Source organism: Lampris incognitus, chromosome 14 (assembly GCF_029633865.1).
Source record: "Lampris incognitus isolate fLamInc1 chromosome 14, fLamInc1.hap2, whole genome shotgun sequence".
In the NCBI taxonomy this organism is placed as follows: domain Eukaryota; kingdom Metazoa; phylum Chordata; class Actinopteri; order Lampriformes; family Lampridae; genus Lampris; species Lampris incognitus.
Genome location: NC_079224.1, coordinates 29305821 through 29323357, shown reverse-complemented (window position 1 = coordinate 29323357; position 17537 = coordinate 29305821). Strand labels below are relative to the sequence as shown.

At 42.7% G+C, this 17537-nt stretch overlaps 1 protein-coding gene across 1 annotated transcript; it reads left to right on the top strand.

Annotated features, from left to right (window-relative positions):
* Nucleotides 1-984: 984 nt before the first annotated feature.
* LOC130123971 (vang-like protein 2) lies at nt 985-16932 on the top strand. The gene is made up of 7 exons (XM_056293317.1): nt 985-1241; nt 3018-3141; nt 4451-5058; nt 6460-6593; nt 6978-7113; nt 9704-9947; nt 14891-16932. Exons 1-7 carry the CDS (start codon nt 1171-1173, stop codon nt 15149-15151), a joined length of 1578 nt encoding a protein of 525 aa, XP_056149292.1. The 5' UTR covers nt 985-1170; the 3' UTR covers nt 15152-16932.
* Nucleotides 16933-17537: the final 605 nt, after the last annotated feature.

Genomic DNA, 17537 nt, shown 5'->3' with positions numbered 1-17537 from the left:
GCTAATGTGATAGGTGGGCCTGCTTGCTTTTTAGTATTTCATTCCAGTCTGGTTTAATAGGGGAGAGTGCAGCGTGCATATCCAGTGCAGCTTTTTGTCTATTTCTGTGTTCTGTGTTATCGCTGAAACCGTGAGTGTGGTAGCAATACCAACGAGCTCACTCATGTGGCTCAAAGGTGTACTGCAGGGATAAATCTTAAATAAGAATAAAATAAAGAATAAAAATAAAAGACTGGAAGAAATTCTACAAATTTATTTGGCGACTAAAATAAAATCTCATGTGACCCATGGGTTGCGACCCAGTCTCTAGGAATGACTGCTATGTGCCATGTGTCTTAAAGGATAGAGCATGACTCACTGCCAGGGTTGTGGGTTCGATACCCAGTTGGGTCTTACCGTTCTCTGCTCACAAAAATAGTGCCTTTTATGCTGTAAGGTGCCTTGGATAAAGGTCTCCCCTAAAATGGGGTCTGTCATGTAACTGAATTGACTTAATTTACAGCATGGGTACACTGAGACTGGGATAAATTGCATTAGATTGTGTATCAGCCTCAAGGAGTACCAGTGATCGGAAGAAACTGTGCTATGAAGGGGCCTGAGGTGGTTTTCAGGCCTGTTTTTGTGTAACAAGCAACTAACCTTGTTTGTAGCTCGAGAAATCTTATTAGCTTTTAAAACTACAGTAATTCAGTAATTAGCTCTGTAGGCTTTGACCTCTAAACAGAATGATGTGATCCACAGCTCATTCTGTCCATGTGACATCTTAAAGTGATACTAAGGGTGAATGTTTTCCTTAATGTATTGTCCCATCCCTTTTTTTCAGATCCTGGCCACCTGAGCGTTCCCCCACCACAACACTCCTACCTACCATCCTCTCCTCTGCCCTCTCTCCCATCCCTCGACACCCCCCCACCCACCTCCCTCTTCATCTCCTCCTCGCCGCTGCCCGTCCTGTCCTCCTGACTCCCTTCTCCTGCTCCCTCCTCGTCGGCCTTCAAGATAGAGTCCCTCAGGAGTAAGGTTGACCTGCTCAAGCTGCCTCTGGCCCTCTCCACCAAGTCTATCTCTGAGCGCAAGAGTCAGCTGGGAGGAGCGGGTGAGCAGCGCGGCTCGGGAGGAGGAGGAGGAGGGGGGGGGGCCCGCAAAGCCCGCCCACTGCCGACCCGGGACATGGACAACGAGTCGCAGTACTCGGGCTACTCCTACAAGTCCTCTCACTCCCGCAGTTCCCGCAAGCACAGGTAGGATGGAGCAGTTGCTGTCGATGGGTTTTAAACGAACAAGGTTGTGCAGGAGTTGTACCTGGGTTTCTGTATGTGCTGAAAAAGTCATTTGCTATTTAATCGAATCCCAAAGCCCCAAGAAAACATAACAGAAATAAAGCATTGTAAGTCTTGAATTCAGATTCAGATAAAAACTTGTGTCTAGAATCTACTTTTAGATAGAATTTAGATTTAGATATTGTAACTTTTGAGTTCAGTTTTATTGTCAAAATTTAGATGTTTCTCGGTGTGTGGATTTTCCATCTGTATATTTACCAGATACTGTGTTTTGACTTCTTATAGCCCTTCCGTGATACCCCCCCCCCATATGAATTTTGGCCCATCATTGGAAGAGTCTTTTATCTACATATTGCACAATGAGAGGATTTAGAGGATGCTTCAATGAGAGGATTTTTTTTTCCACCCAGGGTTTGCCACTGGAGCCACTGGAGACTCACATTCATGAATAAATTTTACTTGAGTGTAACCCTGTGCAGTCTTAACTCGGGGAAGAATTTTGTAATGTTACTTCAAATAGATGTATTTATTTATTTATTTATTTATTGGGCAGTTCTTTCATTGTAGTACTTGTACTCATTTGGTCACACAGTTGGAAAGTTGGGAGGGAGACAGAGAAGAGGAGACACAAAGAAAGTTTGTGATAGGATTTGATTCTTGGCCAGCAGGGGTCTGTACGTGACCACGGACATGGTGGACAAATGCATCCGGCTATCTCTGAGCAATTGGATAAACGTTTGATCTCATGTTTGACTTGTATTGCTCTCCTTAAGAGGAGATTCATGTCACACAGTCTCCCAACATCCTTTGTTGTTTGAGGCAAACATCCAACTTTAAAAGTATTTATGTGTTTAACAACCAGGGTGAAGTGTCTAAGTATGGTTATAATATTGTGAATGTGTATTATTTCTAACATGCCATGCAAGCAATCAACCACAAATACTGTATTTGTGTCATATATATAGTTTGTCTTTTTTTGTAATTCAATTAATGACAGATCCAACCAAAGGGTATGTTGCCGGTAGATGCCATTTCAATTGTATTTTTTAGCTAATAATGCTCTAGGTCCAGAGTTTTCTCACTTGGCCCAAAAATGTTGAAATGAACTGTCTTGCACCAGAACTACAGACTTTTCCTTTTCCAGGCCCAAATCCATAGATCATCTCTAAACATGTGTGTTAATCTGATTTTGGCATTGTCCAGCTCATTTCTAATTTGATTCATGTAGTACTATTACACATGTCACTGTTAGTGGTCTCCCTATTCACTTACAGTATTTGCACTCAGCATGACATGCACTCTTGACTATGATACGTCTATGACACTGATTTGTGGCATCCCCTGGCTAATTTATATCCACTATGACTCGTGTTATTTGTGTGTTGGTTATCTACCTATTCTACACTTACACTGATTGTATATGACAAGAAATGCATTCTTGGCTATAATAAGATGACTATTCAGTATATTAAGGTGTCTGTAGGTCACACATCAATGTATCTGCTAATTTTGACTCTTGGAAGTTGCTCCAGATGAGCGTCTGCTAAATGTGATGTTGTAAAATCTAATTTACAGGTTGTAGATGTCTGTCCTTGGAGCACGCTGGTATATTTCCATAGATGATTAGATTCAGGAACCCTTTGGCTGTACTGAGAAATGTCTTGCCACATTTAAAATGTAGCTTACTCAAATACCAATAATCCTGGTGGTTGCTGCTGCCCTGTGTGTGTCCTCCAGGGATCGCAGGGACAGGCACCGGTCTAAGAGCCGAGAAAGTAGCAGCCGTGGAGATAAATCAGTCACCATCCAGGCTCCCGGGGAGCCCCTGCTGGATGCAGAGTCCACCCGTGGAGATGACAGGGTCAGTCACACTGCCTCATCCTGTACAAGTCTTTCCATTTTAAAATGTGGTTCAGAATAGCCCTGTTTGTCCATGCTATCCAGTATTTAGTTCAGTTTAGTCAATTATTAATACTCAGATTTGCTGTGGTTATATTGCTGTAATTTTTGTATGTATTGTATATTTACCCTTTATACCACCTTTATACCCATCTTTATGTTTATACCACCCATGTATAAGGTGTTTCCCCAGACCACTTATTATGTCTGTTAATGTGTTTTACTAGTGCGGTGTTTATAGAAGAGACCCACTATCACTGCTTGTTAGATAATAACTCTTGCAAACATACTTTTACAATATTGTTAATCATCAACTATTTGCCCACTGTATAGAAGGGCCCCATTTTTCTCTGAAATTTGTTGATTTTCTTCCCTGCTTAGATTTAGATGTACTACTTTCATAATATATTGCCATCACAATATATGACCTCTTATGTGTATCATGTGAACAACCCATAAATAAAGTTACTCAACATAGTAAGAGTAGACTATCATTCCATTCGGAATCAGAATCATTGTGTGTTGTTCAATGAGTTGAGAAAACTACTCAGAGCCCTTTAACTTTCCAGTATGAAGATTGTAAACCTTCCATCTTTTATTGGTTATTCTCATATGGAGGCCAAGTAAAGTGTTTAAGTAATGAGATTCAGTTTTATCATCTGTGATGTAGGGGACACTCGACGGAAAACAAAACAAAACATTTTCTGCCTTTAGTTCCATAGCTGGCTTCCATCACAAACTGGGTTTCTGCATCAGTGTTCACTTTAAACCTACTCGTTCTCAATCAAGGCTTTTGGGAGCTGCAGTACTACTGGTTTTCTATTCTGCCATGAGGTTGTTTTTTCTTATATTAACCTATTGTTTCAGTTGTTATTATCATTATATTACCAGCAAACTCGCCTGTTTAGTCTGGCTTTTGTTTAATTTGTGCATTGCTTATTATTTTTTAGTTTATGTAATCTGTTTATCTTTTAAATCTTCATTTTTTTCCCTTTTCTTTCATTGTGAAGCACTTTGAGACTGTCTGTGAAAGGTGCTATCTAAATAAACGTTATTTGCTTGCTTATTTACTTACTTATTTTAACCTTTAATCGGTGAGTTTTTAGACCTAGAACAACATGTGAATGTAATAAACTACCTGGCAGAGTAGAAAACCAGCAACATGTGGGTCCCTGAGGACCAGAATGATACCCGCTGCTTTAAATTGAACGAGAGGTAGTAAAATTAGATTTCATATTCATTACCATTTCTTCATCTCTCTGATCCTACAGGATGACAACTGGGGCGAGACCACCACAGTGGTCACTGGTACCTCGGAGCACAGCGTCTCCAACGAAGATCTGACACGCGTCTCCAAAGAACTAGAGGAGTCCACTCCGCTGGAGTGCAAGCGCTTCGTTGGCCCAGCGCTGGGCGGCTGCCTCAGCCTCTTTGCCCTGATCACCCCTCTGGCCTTCCTGGTCCTCCCCCAGGTACTGTGGCGTGACACCCTGGACCCATGTGGCACGCCCTGCGAAGGCCTCTATGTTTCACTGGCCTTCAAACTCCTGGTCCTCCTCATCTCCTCCTGGGCACTGTTCCTCAGACCACCTCGTGCCACCCTGCCACGGTTCTTTGTCTTCCGCTGTCTGCTGATGGTACTGGTGTTCCTATTCGTGGCGTCCTATTGGCTGTTCTATGGCGTGCGTGTGCTGGAGCCCAGGGAGAGGGACTATAGGGGGATCGTGGAGTACGCCGCCTCGCTGGTGGACGCCCTCCTCTTCATCCAGTACCTGGCCCTGGTGTTGCTTGAGGTCAGACACCTACAGCCGGCCTTTTGCCTCAAGGTGGTCAGGACCACGGATGGAGCAAGCAAGTTCTACAATGTGGGCCACCTCAGGTTGGTGAAGTCAGGTTTATTTACATAGCCCTATGTCAGATTTATAGTCTCGGCAGGTTTGAATCATATAAGAAGATCATCTGTTTAGAGGAGAAATCTTTGTAAACTCACTCTCTGATCAGTCATGTACTTCTTAAGCAGTATAATTCTGTTGCATAAAAGACAATACTGTCGAAGTTGGGAGAAAATGGAGACGAACAACTTCTCCCTTGGACCACCACCTCGCGTGTGTCATTTATTTCCTTATATTCACTACCCTGCCCAATCACATGGCGCTGCGTCACCATGGCCACACCCTGAGCCCTTAAGGCAAGTACGTCATACAAACAAGCTATGGTGACACACATCCCCCCAGCATTTACCATAACAGGAAGAGTTAACGTGGCGGAGGCTGGATGGTCCAGCCGCAGCGGCTCTGCCGAACGAGAGCAGGGGCCAGGAACTCCGGCTGGAGGGGTCTTAGGGACCCTTCGGCGGCGTGGGGGTAAGGTGGGGGGTGGAGGAGCCTTGGGGGCATTGTTGGGGGATGGGGGCCTGGTCCACGACAAAGTGCTTGTTCCCAGTCTCCAGGACATGGAACGGCCATCATAGGGAGGCTGCAGGGGACCGTGGTGGGCGTGGTGATGGATGAAAATGTATTCTGCTGACTGCAGACTTGTGGGGATGAAAAAAGAGACGAACAGCTTTTCTTTTTGACCACCACCTCACGTGTGTTGTTTATTTTCTTATATACACTACCCCACCCAACCACATGGTGCTGCGTCACCCTGGCCACACCCCGAGCCCTTAACGTGAACATGTCAACTTCATACAAACAAGCTATGGTGAATTATGTCCATAAGTCCACAGTACCTTCATTTACCATTATGTATGTACTGCCATCGCACAAGAGATGGGTTGACATCTTTTTTTCTTCTTTTTTTTTTTTGATTCCTCCTCCCCTCTTTTTCTCCCCAATTGTACCTGGCCAATTACCCCACTCTTCCGAGCTGTCCTGGTCACTGCTCCACCCACTCTGCTGATCTGGGCAGGGCTGCAGACTACCACATGCCTCCTCCGATACATGTGGAGTTGCCAGCCGCTTCTTTTCACCTGACAGTGAGGAGTTTCGCCAGGGGGATGTAGCGCATGAGAGGATCACGCTATTCCCCCAGTTCTCCCTCCCCCCTGAACAGGCGCCCCGACCGACCAGAGGAGGCACTAGTGCAGCGACCAGGACACATACCCACATCCGGCTTCCCATCCACATACAAGGCCAATTGTGTCTGTAGGGATGCACGACCAAGCCGGAGTTAACACGGGGTTTTGAACCACCAATCCCCGTGTTGGTAGACAAAGAGATGAGTTGACATCTGACTTGTATTTGCTCTGGTAATAATGAATGTCAACTTGTTATTTCAGCATCCAGCGGGCAGCCGTCTGGGTTTTAGACCGTTATTACAGCGACTTCCCTGTCTACAACCCTGCCCTGCTCAACCTGCCCAAGTCCATCCTCTCAAAGAAGATGACTGGTTTCAAGGTTTACTCTCTGGATGGTAAATACAGCCTTACATCTCTGATGTCATTTTTCCAGTATAGCATCATATAAGAGTGAAGAGCTAGCTCAGATATTATCTACAAATATCTTTTTCGCTGTGCAAATCCCTTGATTTATGTATGGTATTGTAAATTAATGTGAAACTTGTCACACAGAACCAAGAAAACTATGACTAACTATAAATAACTAACTTTACCATAAATACATAAATGCACTTAGGAATTACCTAGGGATTCAAGCTTATTTTACCACCACTCTTCTACAGAACATTTTCCAGTAAGTGCATTAGCTAAATGCTTAAATATGTAAAAAATGTTTAATGTAATCTACTAATCCCTACCATAACCGAGCATTGATTAAATGTTTTTATGTTGGCTTGTAGAGAACCCCACCAATAACTCTACAGGCCAGTCTCGGGCCATGATAGCAGCAGCCGCAAGGAGGAGAGACAATTCCCACAACGAATACTACTATGAGGAGGCTGAGATGGACCGTAGGATCCGCAAACGCAAGGCCAGGTAAAATAGAAACTGCTCAGTTTAAATTTTCATTAGATTTGATATGATATGATGCCAGGCGGCACGGTGGCACAGTGGTTAGCGCGGTCGCCTCACAGCAAGAAGGTCCTGGGTTCTAGCCCCGGGATAGTCCAATCTTGGGGGTCGTCCTGGTACGTCCTCTTTGTGGAATTTGCAAGTTGTCTGCGTGGGTTTCCACCGGGTGCTCCTGTTTCTTCCCACAGTCCAAAGATATGTAGGTCAGGTGAATCGGCCATACTAAATTGTCCCTAGGTATGAATGTGTGTGTGTGTGTGTGTGTGTGTGTGTGTGTGTGTGTGTGTGTGTGTGTGTGTGTGTGTGTGTGTGTGTGTGTGTGTGTGTGTGTGTGTGTGATGGCTTGGCAGCCTGTCCAGGGTGTCTCCCCGCCTGCTGCGCAATGACTGCTGGGATAGGCTCCAGCAACCCTGAGAGCAGGATAATGGATGGATGGATGATATGATAGCGGGATTTACCGTATTTATTGGACTACAAGTCACACCGAAGTATGTTGCACTCAGCAAAAAAAGTTTTGTTGCGAGAGAAAAAAACTTGTAAGTCCCTTCAGTGTATAAGTTGCATTTATATGGTAGTACAGTAGTGATGTTGCAGGTCGGGGCTTTTTAATACTCGCATCCACCCGACCCAATAGGAAAGCAAATCCGCACTGCCTGACCCGCTAAAATAACCACCTGAACCCATCCCAAATCAAAAACCTCCAAATTTAGCCTAGGCTACAGCAAAGTGAGCAGTTGTACTATTTTGTTTTTGGGCTGTTTGCCCAGCATAATACACTGATTGCAAGGCATAGCCTATTTATTTGATTTTTTTTTTTTTTGGATTTTCGCCCCCTTTTCTCCCCAATTGTATCCGGCCAATTCCCCCACTCTTCTGAGCCATCCCGGTCACTGCTCCACCCCCTCTGCTGATCCAGGGAGGGCTGCAGACTACCACATGTCTCCTCCGATACACATGGAGTCGCCAGCCACTTCTTTTCACCTGAGAGTGAGGAGTTTTGCCAGAGAGACATAGCACATGGGATGATCACGCTATTTCCCCCAGTTGCCCCTCTCCCCTGAACAGGCACCCCGACCGACCAGAGGAGGCACTAGTGCAGCGACCAGGACACATACCCACATCCGGCTTCCCACCCACATACACGGCCAATTGTGTCTGTAGGGATGCCCGACCGAGCCAGAGGTAACACAGGGATTCGAACCGGCGATCCCCCTGTTGGTAGGCAATGGAATAGACCGCCACGCCACCCGGACGCCCCTGAATTTATTTGACTGACTGACTTATATTAGCCTAACGGCGTCTGGTCTAGGCTACTAAATAAACAGATGAATTGTTCCAAACGGTGTTCTTTATTGTTGAATAGCAGCAAAACAAGTAAACCTTCATTAAAGACATGAACTCTGTCTCTTTCCTTCTCTCCACTCACACACATGCCTTGTCTCTCTGACCAAAGAAAGAGTTTTGGCGGCGTTAACAAAGGCTACGGATACCACTGGGAAAAAAACTTGTAGGGGAAGCCTCAGCACTCTGAAACACATGCACTGACCAAAACTACAATCACAAATTTATGATAAAGCTGCTTGCCTATGTGTCTTAGAGAGAGAGAGAGAGAGAGAGAGCGAGAGAGAGGGAGAGAAAAGGGGGAAGAGAAGGTGGTCTAGTAACACACAGCCTAGCATATTGCATGCAATGTTTCTGTTAAGTTATTTATAACTTACTCGGAGCACTGCTTTATCACTTTTTGACCTGCCGGCCCGAACACGTGAAATTCTCCTAGTAAGTTTACCCGAACCCGCCTGACCCACGCGTCACTGGTACAGTCTATATATACTATTGTAATATATAGACTGGTACAGTCTATATATTGGGCATGCATGAAGACATCACTGGTACAGTATTTTCAATTGAGTCACAAGATTAAACAGTGCTGTCTAGTGGCCTTATTTGAAATGCTGTGTATTCATCCCACAAAATTACATTGTATAAGTCGCTTTGGAATATAAGTTGCAAGACCAGCCAGGCGAGGATAAAAATAGCAACTTATAGTCCGGGAAATACGGTTACTGTGAAGAGCAATCAAGCTGAAGAACTATGAACAGGGTTTCATGATTACGGAAATTTGACATTTTGTCATGCTAAGGATCTCCAAACACATAGGCATTAGACTACAGACCCCCATTCAGTCAGATCTGTCCTAAGAACCCTTTTCTCAGGAGAGTTATTTAGAAAAGAATTTCGCAGCTGTTTGATTTTTAATGTACATATGGGGAATAAAACCTACGACTTGGTAAATCTCTTGTATTCTATTAGTGGATCTGCTTTAAAGAAAGCAAAAGTAATTAAGTATATCTTATTTTGATGTGAACCCCCTTAGACATTTTCATGAATCCCATGTGGTCCTTTTTGCCTCAGTTAGAGAGCCATTGCACTCCAGTATACTCTTAAATAATACAACACTCTTAAGATAAAATATAAGCTGTTGCAAACTCTTATTGCATGTAATTAGCACATAGCTGAATATAATACTATTTAAACCTCCCATTATCCCAACCAGGCTGGTAGTAGCAGTTGAGGAGGCCTTCACACACATCAAGCGCCTTCATGAGGACGAGGTCGCGTCTTCCCCTAAACACCCCAGAGAGGTGATGGATCCCCGGGAGGCTGCCCAGGCCATTTTTGCCCCCATGGCCAGAGCCATGCAGAAGTACCTGAGGACCACCCGTCAGCAGCCCTTCCACAGCATGGAGAGCATCCTCACACATCTTCAGTTCTGCATCACGCACAACATGACCCCCAAGGTGGGTGCCCTTAGTGACCTTCACCTAGAAGCATTGCGGCTTAAAAAATAATTCAGTTTTTGTACAACCTTGGTCTTATTTTCATAGTTTTTGCCATCATGCATATCTATTATATGATTTTTGCTCACCAGTTTTGTTGTTGAGATTTTGGATCTGCGATCGCCACTGGACACAGCTTTACAACAGCTTTGCATGCTTCAGCAAGTCCAGTTTAACCCAGTTACCTAAACTACCTATTTGGAAATGAAAACAAAAGCAAGACTTAAACAGTATTACACCAAATTTCCAATGTTATCAATGCTTGACTGAATTGCTGAGGAAGTGCCTGGTTTACCTTGAAGGAATGAGCATCCTTTATTTACCGTCAGAAGTAGCAACCATCGATAAACTGCCTGCTGATAAACTTAGAAGTCATAAATAATGTGAAATTATGTACACGGTATAACTTTAGGCATGACGGTTTATTTGTTCTTTTGAAAGAACAGGTTTAAAGCTTGTGTAAGGTTGCCCCATAAGATGCCAATATAAAGCTCTGTCAAGTGGTGGTTCTGTGTTCAAAATCTCAAAAACCAAACCTGGTGACTAAAATTATATCGTAACTAAAACGCATGATGGTAAGAAAGTACAAAAACAAGACCCTGTTTGTAAAAAACTGATATAGTCTTTGTTGGATTTTTTTTACTTTAACCTGATCTTTGGTTTGATCAAGAAAGCAGTTATAAATGATAATAATAATAATAAATCAATCTTATATAGCACTTTTCTAACACTCAAAGTCGCTTTACAATAAACGGTGGTGAAACAAGACAACAGATAAACATAACACATACATACAGGGGTGGATGGGAAGGGGGGGCTACGGGAGGGAGAAGTGGTACCCACACACAACGCCAGCAGTACTCTCCAACTTAAATGGATACAAAAGAGCAAGAAAAACAAAAAACAACAGCAATGTAGACGTTAATTTTCAGTAGGGGTTTACTCCCGTAGCCTATTCCTCTCCCAATGTATCCACTAGGCAATGGCACTATTTAATCCATAGCTGGGGGCTGGTTCGTGGGCATCAGGGAATATCCACACACCAGTCTAGGGGCCAGACCTCCAACGAGTCCCTTGTAGTTCAGTCAGGGTCCAAGGTGTACCCAGTTACCGTGTGTTGCCATGAGGAGGCAGTACACAGGGCTTGCTGTTGGAGAGGCTATATGTACTGGCAGGGAGAGACTTACGTGCTTGGCTGTCCTGTTCGCATTTCTGGTAGCCAGCAGTGAAGGTTGAGAGTGAGACGCGACAGGCACAGAACACTACAGCAACACACTAGACGCTTCACAACAACCCCACTTCTTACAGAAGAATGTCACACACACAAATGATGAACAAGAGTTCAGCGTAAAACATGTAAAAATGCACAAAGCGCTGTGGCTCACTTTGGCTAAACATGTTAAATTTGTGTGTCCATGGTACTGTAATGTGCGTTTGATGAATGCATTTCACACAAAAATGCAATCGAAATCAGATAAAAGGGAAGTGCAATCTATCAAAATTTACTCTTAAGCACTCAGAAGGCAGCAAACATTGCCTTGTCTAAATGGTTATTGCTCTCCTCAGATTAATTGTTATTATTGTTAATTATTCAAATCTTACTTTATTCAGACACATAGGTAGGTCCATATTAAAAAGAAAAGTACAAGACAGGACAACAACACAAAAATATAGCTAATAGCAGTTCACAAGTCCACAATGATTAAAACCTATACAGACATTTGTTCCAATGTTTCCAGAAACAAGAGGAGTATCTTGTGTCACTTTGTGTAGGCTCAATTAAGAGCATTATAATTACATTTTTGGAATCAATTAATCGGCACTTAAATTTATACATAAAATTCCTCAACACAGCATGAAAAGTGGGAGCATTGCTAGTCACAAACATATGACTTGCACTTGTCCATCTTGGAAGCTTGAGCAAGATTCTGAAAGCATCATTATATGCTACTTGCAGCTTTTTCGTTTTTGCTTTGCTATAATCGCACCACAAGTGGACTGTATAGAGTGGAGTACAGTAGACCATAAAAAGAGCAGTTTTAACATCATCTGTACACATATGAAATTTGCATGCCAGCATATTGGTTTGTGCATACAGTTTGCAACACTGGTGCTGCACATCATCGTCATCACATGAATCATTCCTGTTGATGTGACCCAGATATCTTACTTTGTTCCCCACATTTAGTGCTTGGTCTGCCAAGAAGAATGGAGGAAAATGTTGCTTCTGATACTCCTTGGTTTTAGCAATCATGATAACACTCTTTTTTGAGTTAAATTTAATGTCATTCTGTACACCATAACTTGAGCAGACTCTGAGCAGTTGCTATAAGCCAGCACTATAAGGAGACAGGACGACTAAGTCATCAGCGTACATCAGATGGTTAATAAGACTATCCCCCACCATACAGCCAGTCTTACACTCTTTTAACTTTTTAGAGGGATCATCCATATACACATTGAATAGAACAGGTGACAGTATTCCACCTTGTCGGACCCCATTGGTCATTGGGAAGGGTACAGATATACTCTTACCACATCTAACTTGCATGGTTTGATGTGAATACCAACAAGGCAAGATCTTTATCAAATAAGAGGGGACCCCTCGCTCTTTTAGTTTAACAAACAAATTACCATGATTAACTCGGTCAAAAGCTTTTGATGCATCCAGGAAACACATAAATACTGTACTGTTATGTCTTCGATACTTACCAACAACTTCCTTCAGAGCATATATGCACAGATCTGTGCCATGTTTATTTTTAAAACCAACTTGATTGTCAGTAGTTGATATGTATTGTTGAAGCCTATCCAAGAGAATTCGTTCTAATACTTTGGATAGTATGCTAGCCAGAGCAGTGGGCCTATAATTTTCTATGCTGGATATTTTATCGGTTTTGTCTTTGATTACTGGCACTACTAAGACAGACAACATAGAGTCAGGTAGTATGCCATGCATTAACAATCCAGAAAAACACATAGCCAGTAACACTGAGATTCTGTGGCTAGCATACTTCAGATGTTCTACTGTTATTTGGTCAAGCCCACATGCTTTGTTCTCTGACAATTTCTCAATGACATAGCACACTTCATCAGATCTAATAACCACATCATCATTGTTAGAGACATCACCCACATTAAATTCATCACTCTTGACACAATTAAAAATATCTCTAGTGTTTTCGCCACAGTTAAGCAATATTTTCAGGCCCAGTAATCCCATCAATGCTGAATGGCAAGGGCATCTTACTATTATTAATAACCTTAACTTCCTTCCAGAAGTCATAGACATTATTCTGCTGAAGCTTTTTGGCCATGGAGTTTGCCCTCATGGCCTGCTCATTTCTTTTAATAAAACATACAGCATATTTAAGTCTAGCGTTAGTGTGTTTCTTGTGTTCACACTCTGGGCCATGCCTAGCTTTTCCCGATAAGACCCAGTTTTTAAAAGCTTATTTGGCCTCTACATGTAGTTCAGCTACATATTCATTCCATCCTGGCCTGACGTTATGTTGTTTAGCCCTTTTTGGTAGAATGATTTACTGCCATTATTAAGACAATTCACAATTTTATCATACATTATACACATATCATGGTTGTGGTTTTGGTTTTTACAGTTAATGCTGCCGCACAGAATAGCATCAAATGGTATATCCATATTACTTGGGCTGTTGTCAGTCATTGAATTATAATGCTTTAAGTCATCTTCTGTAAGCCTAGACCAATCTACTTTCCCACTTTGTTCATGGTTATCATAACTGGTCAACTCAGGTAGACTCTTCACATTTAATATCATAGACACAGGTATGTGATCTGTTGTGGCCAGACCATACAAGCGCTCCACTTGCTCTAAACATTAATGAGCATCGGCTGTACATACTATACAGTGATCCAGCCAGGATATTGTATGCCATGCTTCACTGGTATATGTGTAGCTATTTACTGATAGCAGCACTTTACTAGAAACAACCAACTTGCAATCTTGACAAAACCAGATTAGATGTTGACCAAATAAGGAATTAATATCTGAGATATCAGCATTCATCTCTCCCACAACAAATATGCACATATATGCACTTTCTTTAATAAATGCACTAATAAAAGCGAGCCTATTAAGGTATTCTTTTGGTAACATTCATAAGGAGTGTAAACATTTAGAATTATAAAGACATTCTTATTATGTACAACTTTGATTGCTCTGCACCAGTCCACCTCTAATCTAATCACACTGATCAGTAGATCATACGTATTTCTTGTGCCAGAGAATGGCTACTGCCCCAGGTACTCTGCCACGCACTATCCCCATGCTTAGGTCTGTTGTGGAATCCCCTGCCCCATGGAAATCATTTTTAACAGAATTAAGTTTGTCTAAATCTTGTTCAGCTAATAACGACTCTTGTATACACAAGATATCAGCGTTGTCCGAGGAACTTGTCTATAACAATACGTTGTGCTTTGTCCCCTGCGCTCTGACCCAAGCGCAAGCCACGCTAGTTATATGACACAGCTCTCATGAATCACAACCATATCTACATTGCATCAGATGCCCCAGCCTCAGGTACACGCATATTCCTTGCAGCAATAAGTTGTTTTTACATCCACTGGCCCTGTAGTAGCCCTGGGTTTTGCGCACCTCATAGAAACGCCGCACAAAAATCCCTTCAGGCCAAAGCTGTGGTTCATACATTTCTCCCACATCATTGCACTCATGAATTATTATTAATTATTATTACGACACCATTGTGCCATAATAAATATTATACTCAATATTTTACCTAAAGATTTAGGTGACATGTAATACAGAATCACAGAGAGAATATTTTTATCAAACACTTTTTGTAGGAGCTTTCAACGATTCTTTTAGCTGTTAAAATGATACCAGACTTCATTATTCCCACCGTTAGGCCTTCCTGGAGCGCTACCTCACCCCCGGCCCCACCATGCAGTACCAGAGAGAGAACGGCAGAGGGCGCCAATGGACACTGGTGAGCGAGGAGCCAGTGACCACCGCCCTGCGCCAGGGCCTGGTCTTCTCGCTGCGGCGCCTCGACTTCTCCTTGGTCGTCACGGTGACGCCCCTCCCCTTCCTTCGCCTTGGTGAGGAGTTCATCGACCCCAAGAGCCACAAGTTTGTCATGAGGCTGCAGTCAGAGACGTCGGTGTAGAAAGCGGATCACAGGGCAGCCCCTCATCATGCCCCCCAACACGTGTCCCCTCATCTTCCTTTGTCTCCTCACATTGTGCTTTCTCCTCCTCAATTACTGATCTTACGTGATGTGACACAAGTTGAAGCAATGTAATCCATACTCATTCAATGTTTTCCCCAGTCTGAGACACGAAGAGAAAATGATTCAAGAGGAGGAAGTCATTTTTGAGCATTTGGACCCAACAGAAATTTAACCCCCCCCCCCTCTCCAAAGGGCTGGATTCAATGACCACCTTCTCATTGCATCATCCACATAGGGATGCTCTGTTGTCAAACTGTGATAAGCTACATGACTCCAAATCCCCCAAAATGACTGCCTTGTTCATTTCTCTTTGATACAATCTCCAAACCTTTGTCTATACATCACACTGTACATGTTCCCATTTTCTTTACCCTTTTTTTGGTTTATGTTGCTGTAACCACTGGACTACATGACTGTGCTGACTCATCACATTAACCACTAGAGGGGGAGATCACATCACCCATCTCACTTCCTCTTCCTGATGTCTTAACAGACCAATCTGCATGGCTTTGACTGCAAAGGCTGGTTCACTACATGGATCAGGCTGCCCGTCACTTGTATGATTTTGGTTGAAAATCATTAGGACTGTTTTCATATAGGTGGTGTGACTCTTTCTGTTATTACAGAATGTAGCGTTATGCTTATGGAATTAACAAACTGTTTTTTGGCCTTTAGGCCTTAATGTCTTTTCGTGTGTCTGTACAGAAAAAAAGGAAGTGTATTTCTAAATGGTTGCCTCTTCAGCCTGAGACTATGTTGTTATAATTCATGATTGTCTACATATGCGACTTTTATTTTACCCTACACTGGCCTTTGTACTCAGTTATAATGTTAGAATTTTAACAGGGAGACTAAATGGGGTTCCATCCATTTTTTCTGCCTTTTAACACTGTATATCACTTAAGAAATTAGTCCAGAAGAAGCAGCTATAGTTTAACTGTGAACTGATTTCTCAGGACATCATTTCACAAAATCTTTTTGTATACATTTTCAAACTGTTTCAACCAGCCCTGACTGTGTGATTGTACTTCCCATCACTGCGAGTCCTCCTGCAGTAGTAGCATCATCGCCACACTGTGCACAGTGCAAATGTTGCCTCCATCTTTCAGCCTTAACCAGGAGCGAGGGGGGAAAGTATCTCTTATTCTGACCACTCCCAGGTTCCGACACCTGAGACTTAAGACAGTCCCAGCTGTATATGCCTTTGCTGAGCCACAGTGTGACCAACTGGCCGGTTGACATTTCAAAGGAACGTGAGTGACAAAAATGGCCTTACATTTCTGTGAGACTTACCCTACCAACGAACAACGGCTATACCTGCTCGATCGACATACATCAGTGTGATCAAAATGCAAATGATTGTTGCTTTCCTTTTTTCTAAATGCATGCTAGAATTATGTGGGGTTCAAATTCACTTTTTTTTACACTTTGTTTTGAGAACTTGTTTTCTATCATTTTTAAGGTGCCTAAATTATAATGATGCAATTTTCAGAATGTTTTTACTTTTGAAAAAGAGGTGGCTTGTAAAAAAAATTATGTAGATTTGTTTTGTATTTTCTTCCCACTTTTGGTAACTGTAGTTTGTATAGTGTTTTAGCCATTTTTTCACTATTAAACCATTTATTCCTTGTAACTATTTTTCTCATTAATTTGAAGCTTAGCTTCAGGGATCAAAACATCACAAAGCTCATTGGGTGACGCTTTTAATGTGATGCATTTATAGAAAACTCAAAGTCCTCTAGGGCGCAGAGCATCCAGTTCAAAATAAATTTGTGGTTGTGTTTTTGATGTATGTTAACTCGTTTCTAAGACCAACTTTTCAGGCTTCTTTATCTTTTTATGTTTGCATATTCATTAATGGTACAAATTATGGGATTTCTGCTTGTGTGGCACCATCATCAGCAGTCACTCGGGGTCAAGTATGACTGTTCTCCTACGTCCTTAAGGGTCTTCAGGTAGGCATAGAGGCCGGTCCTGGAGCTGCATAGTTTGGGGCAATGTGGGCAAGGGTGTGAAGGTGTGGCTGAGGATGTGGTTTGGTCCTTTCTGGTAACTCGTTCCTTTCTAAGTCTGTGCTTGTTTTCAGCAGCACAGTGGAGGTCATGGTTGTAGCGTACACCACCGCACCCTCACGGACAGCCAGTCTCCAGGCCTCCTTTTTTTTTTGCTGCTTGTTCCCAGGTGTTAAGTTCAATGCCAAGCCTTTTGATGTGGGCCTTGATGTTATCTTTATATTGTTTATTTTGTCCTCCTGGGGTGTCCTGTCACGAGCTGAGAGTAAAGGACTTGTTTCAGGAGGCAACAGTCAAACATGCAGAGGACA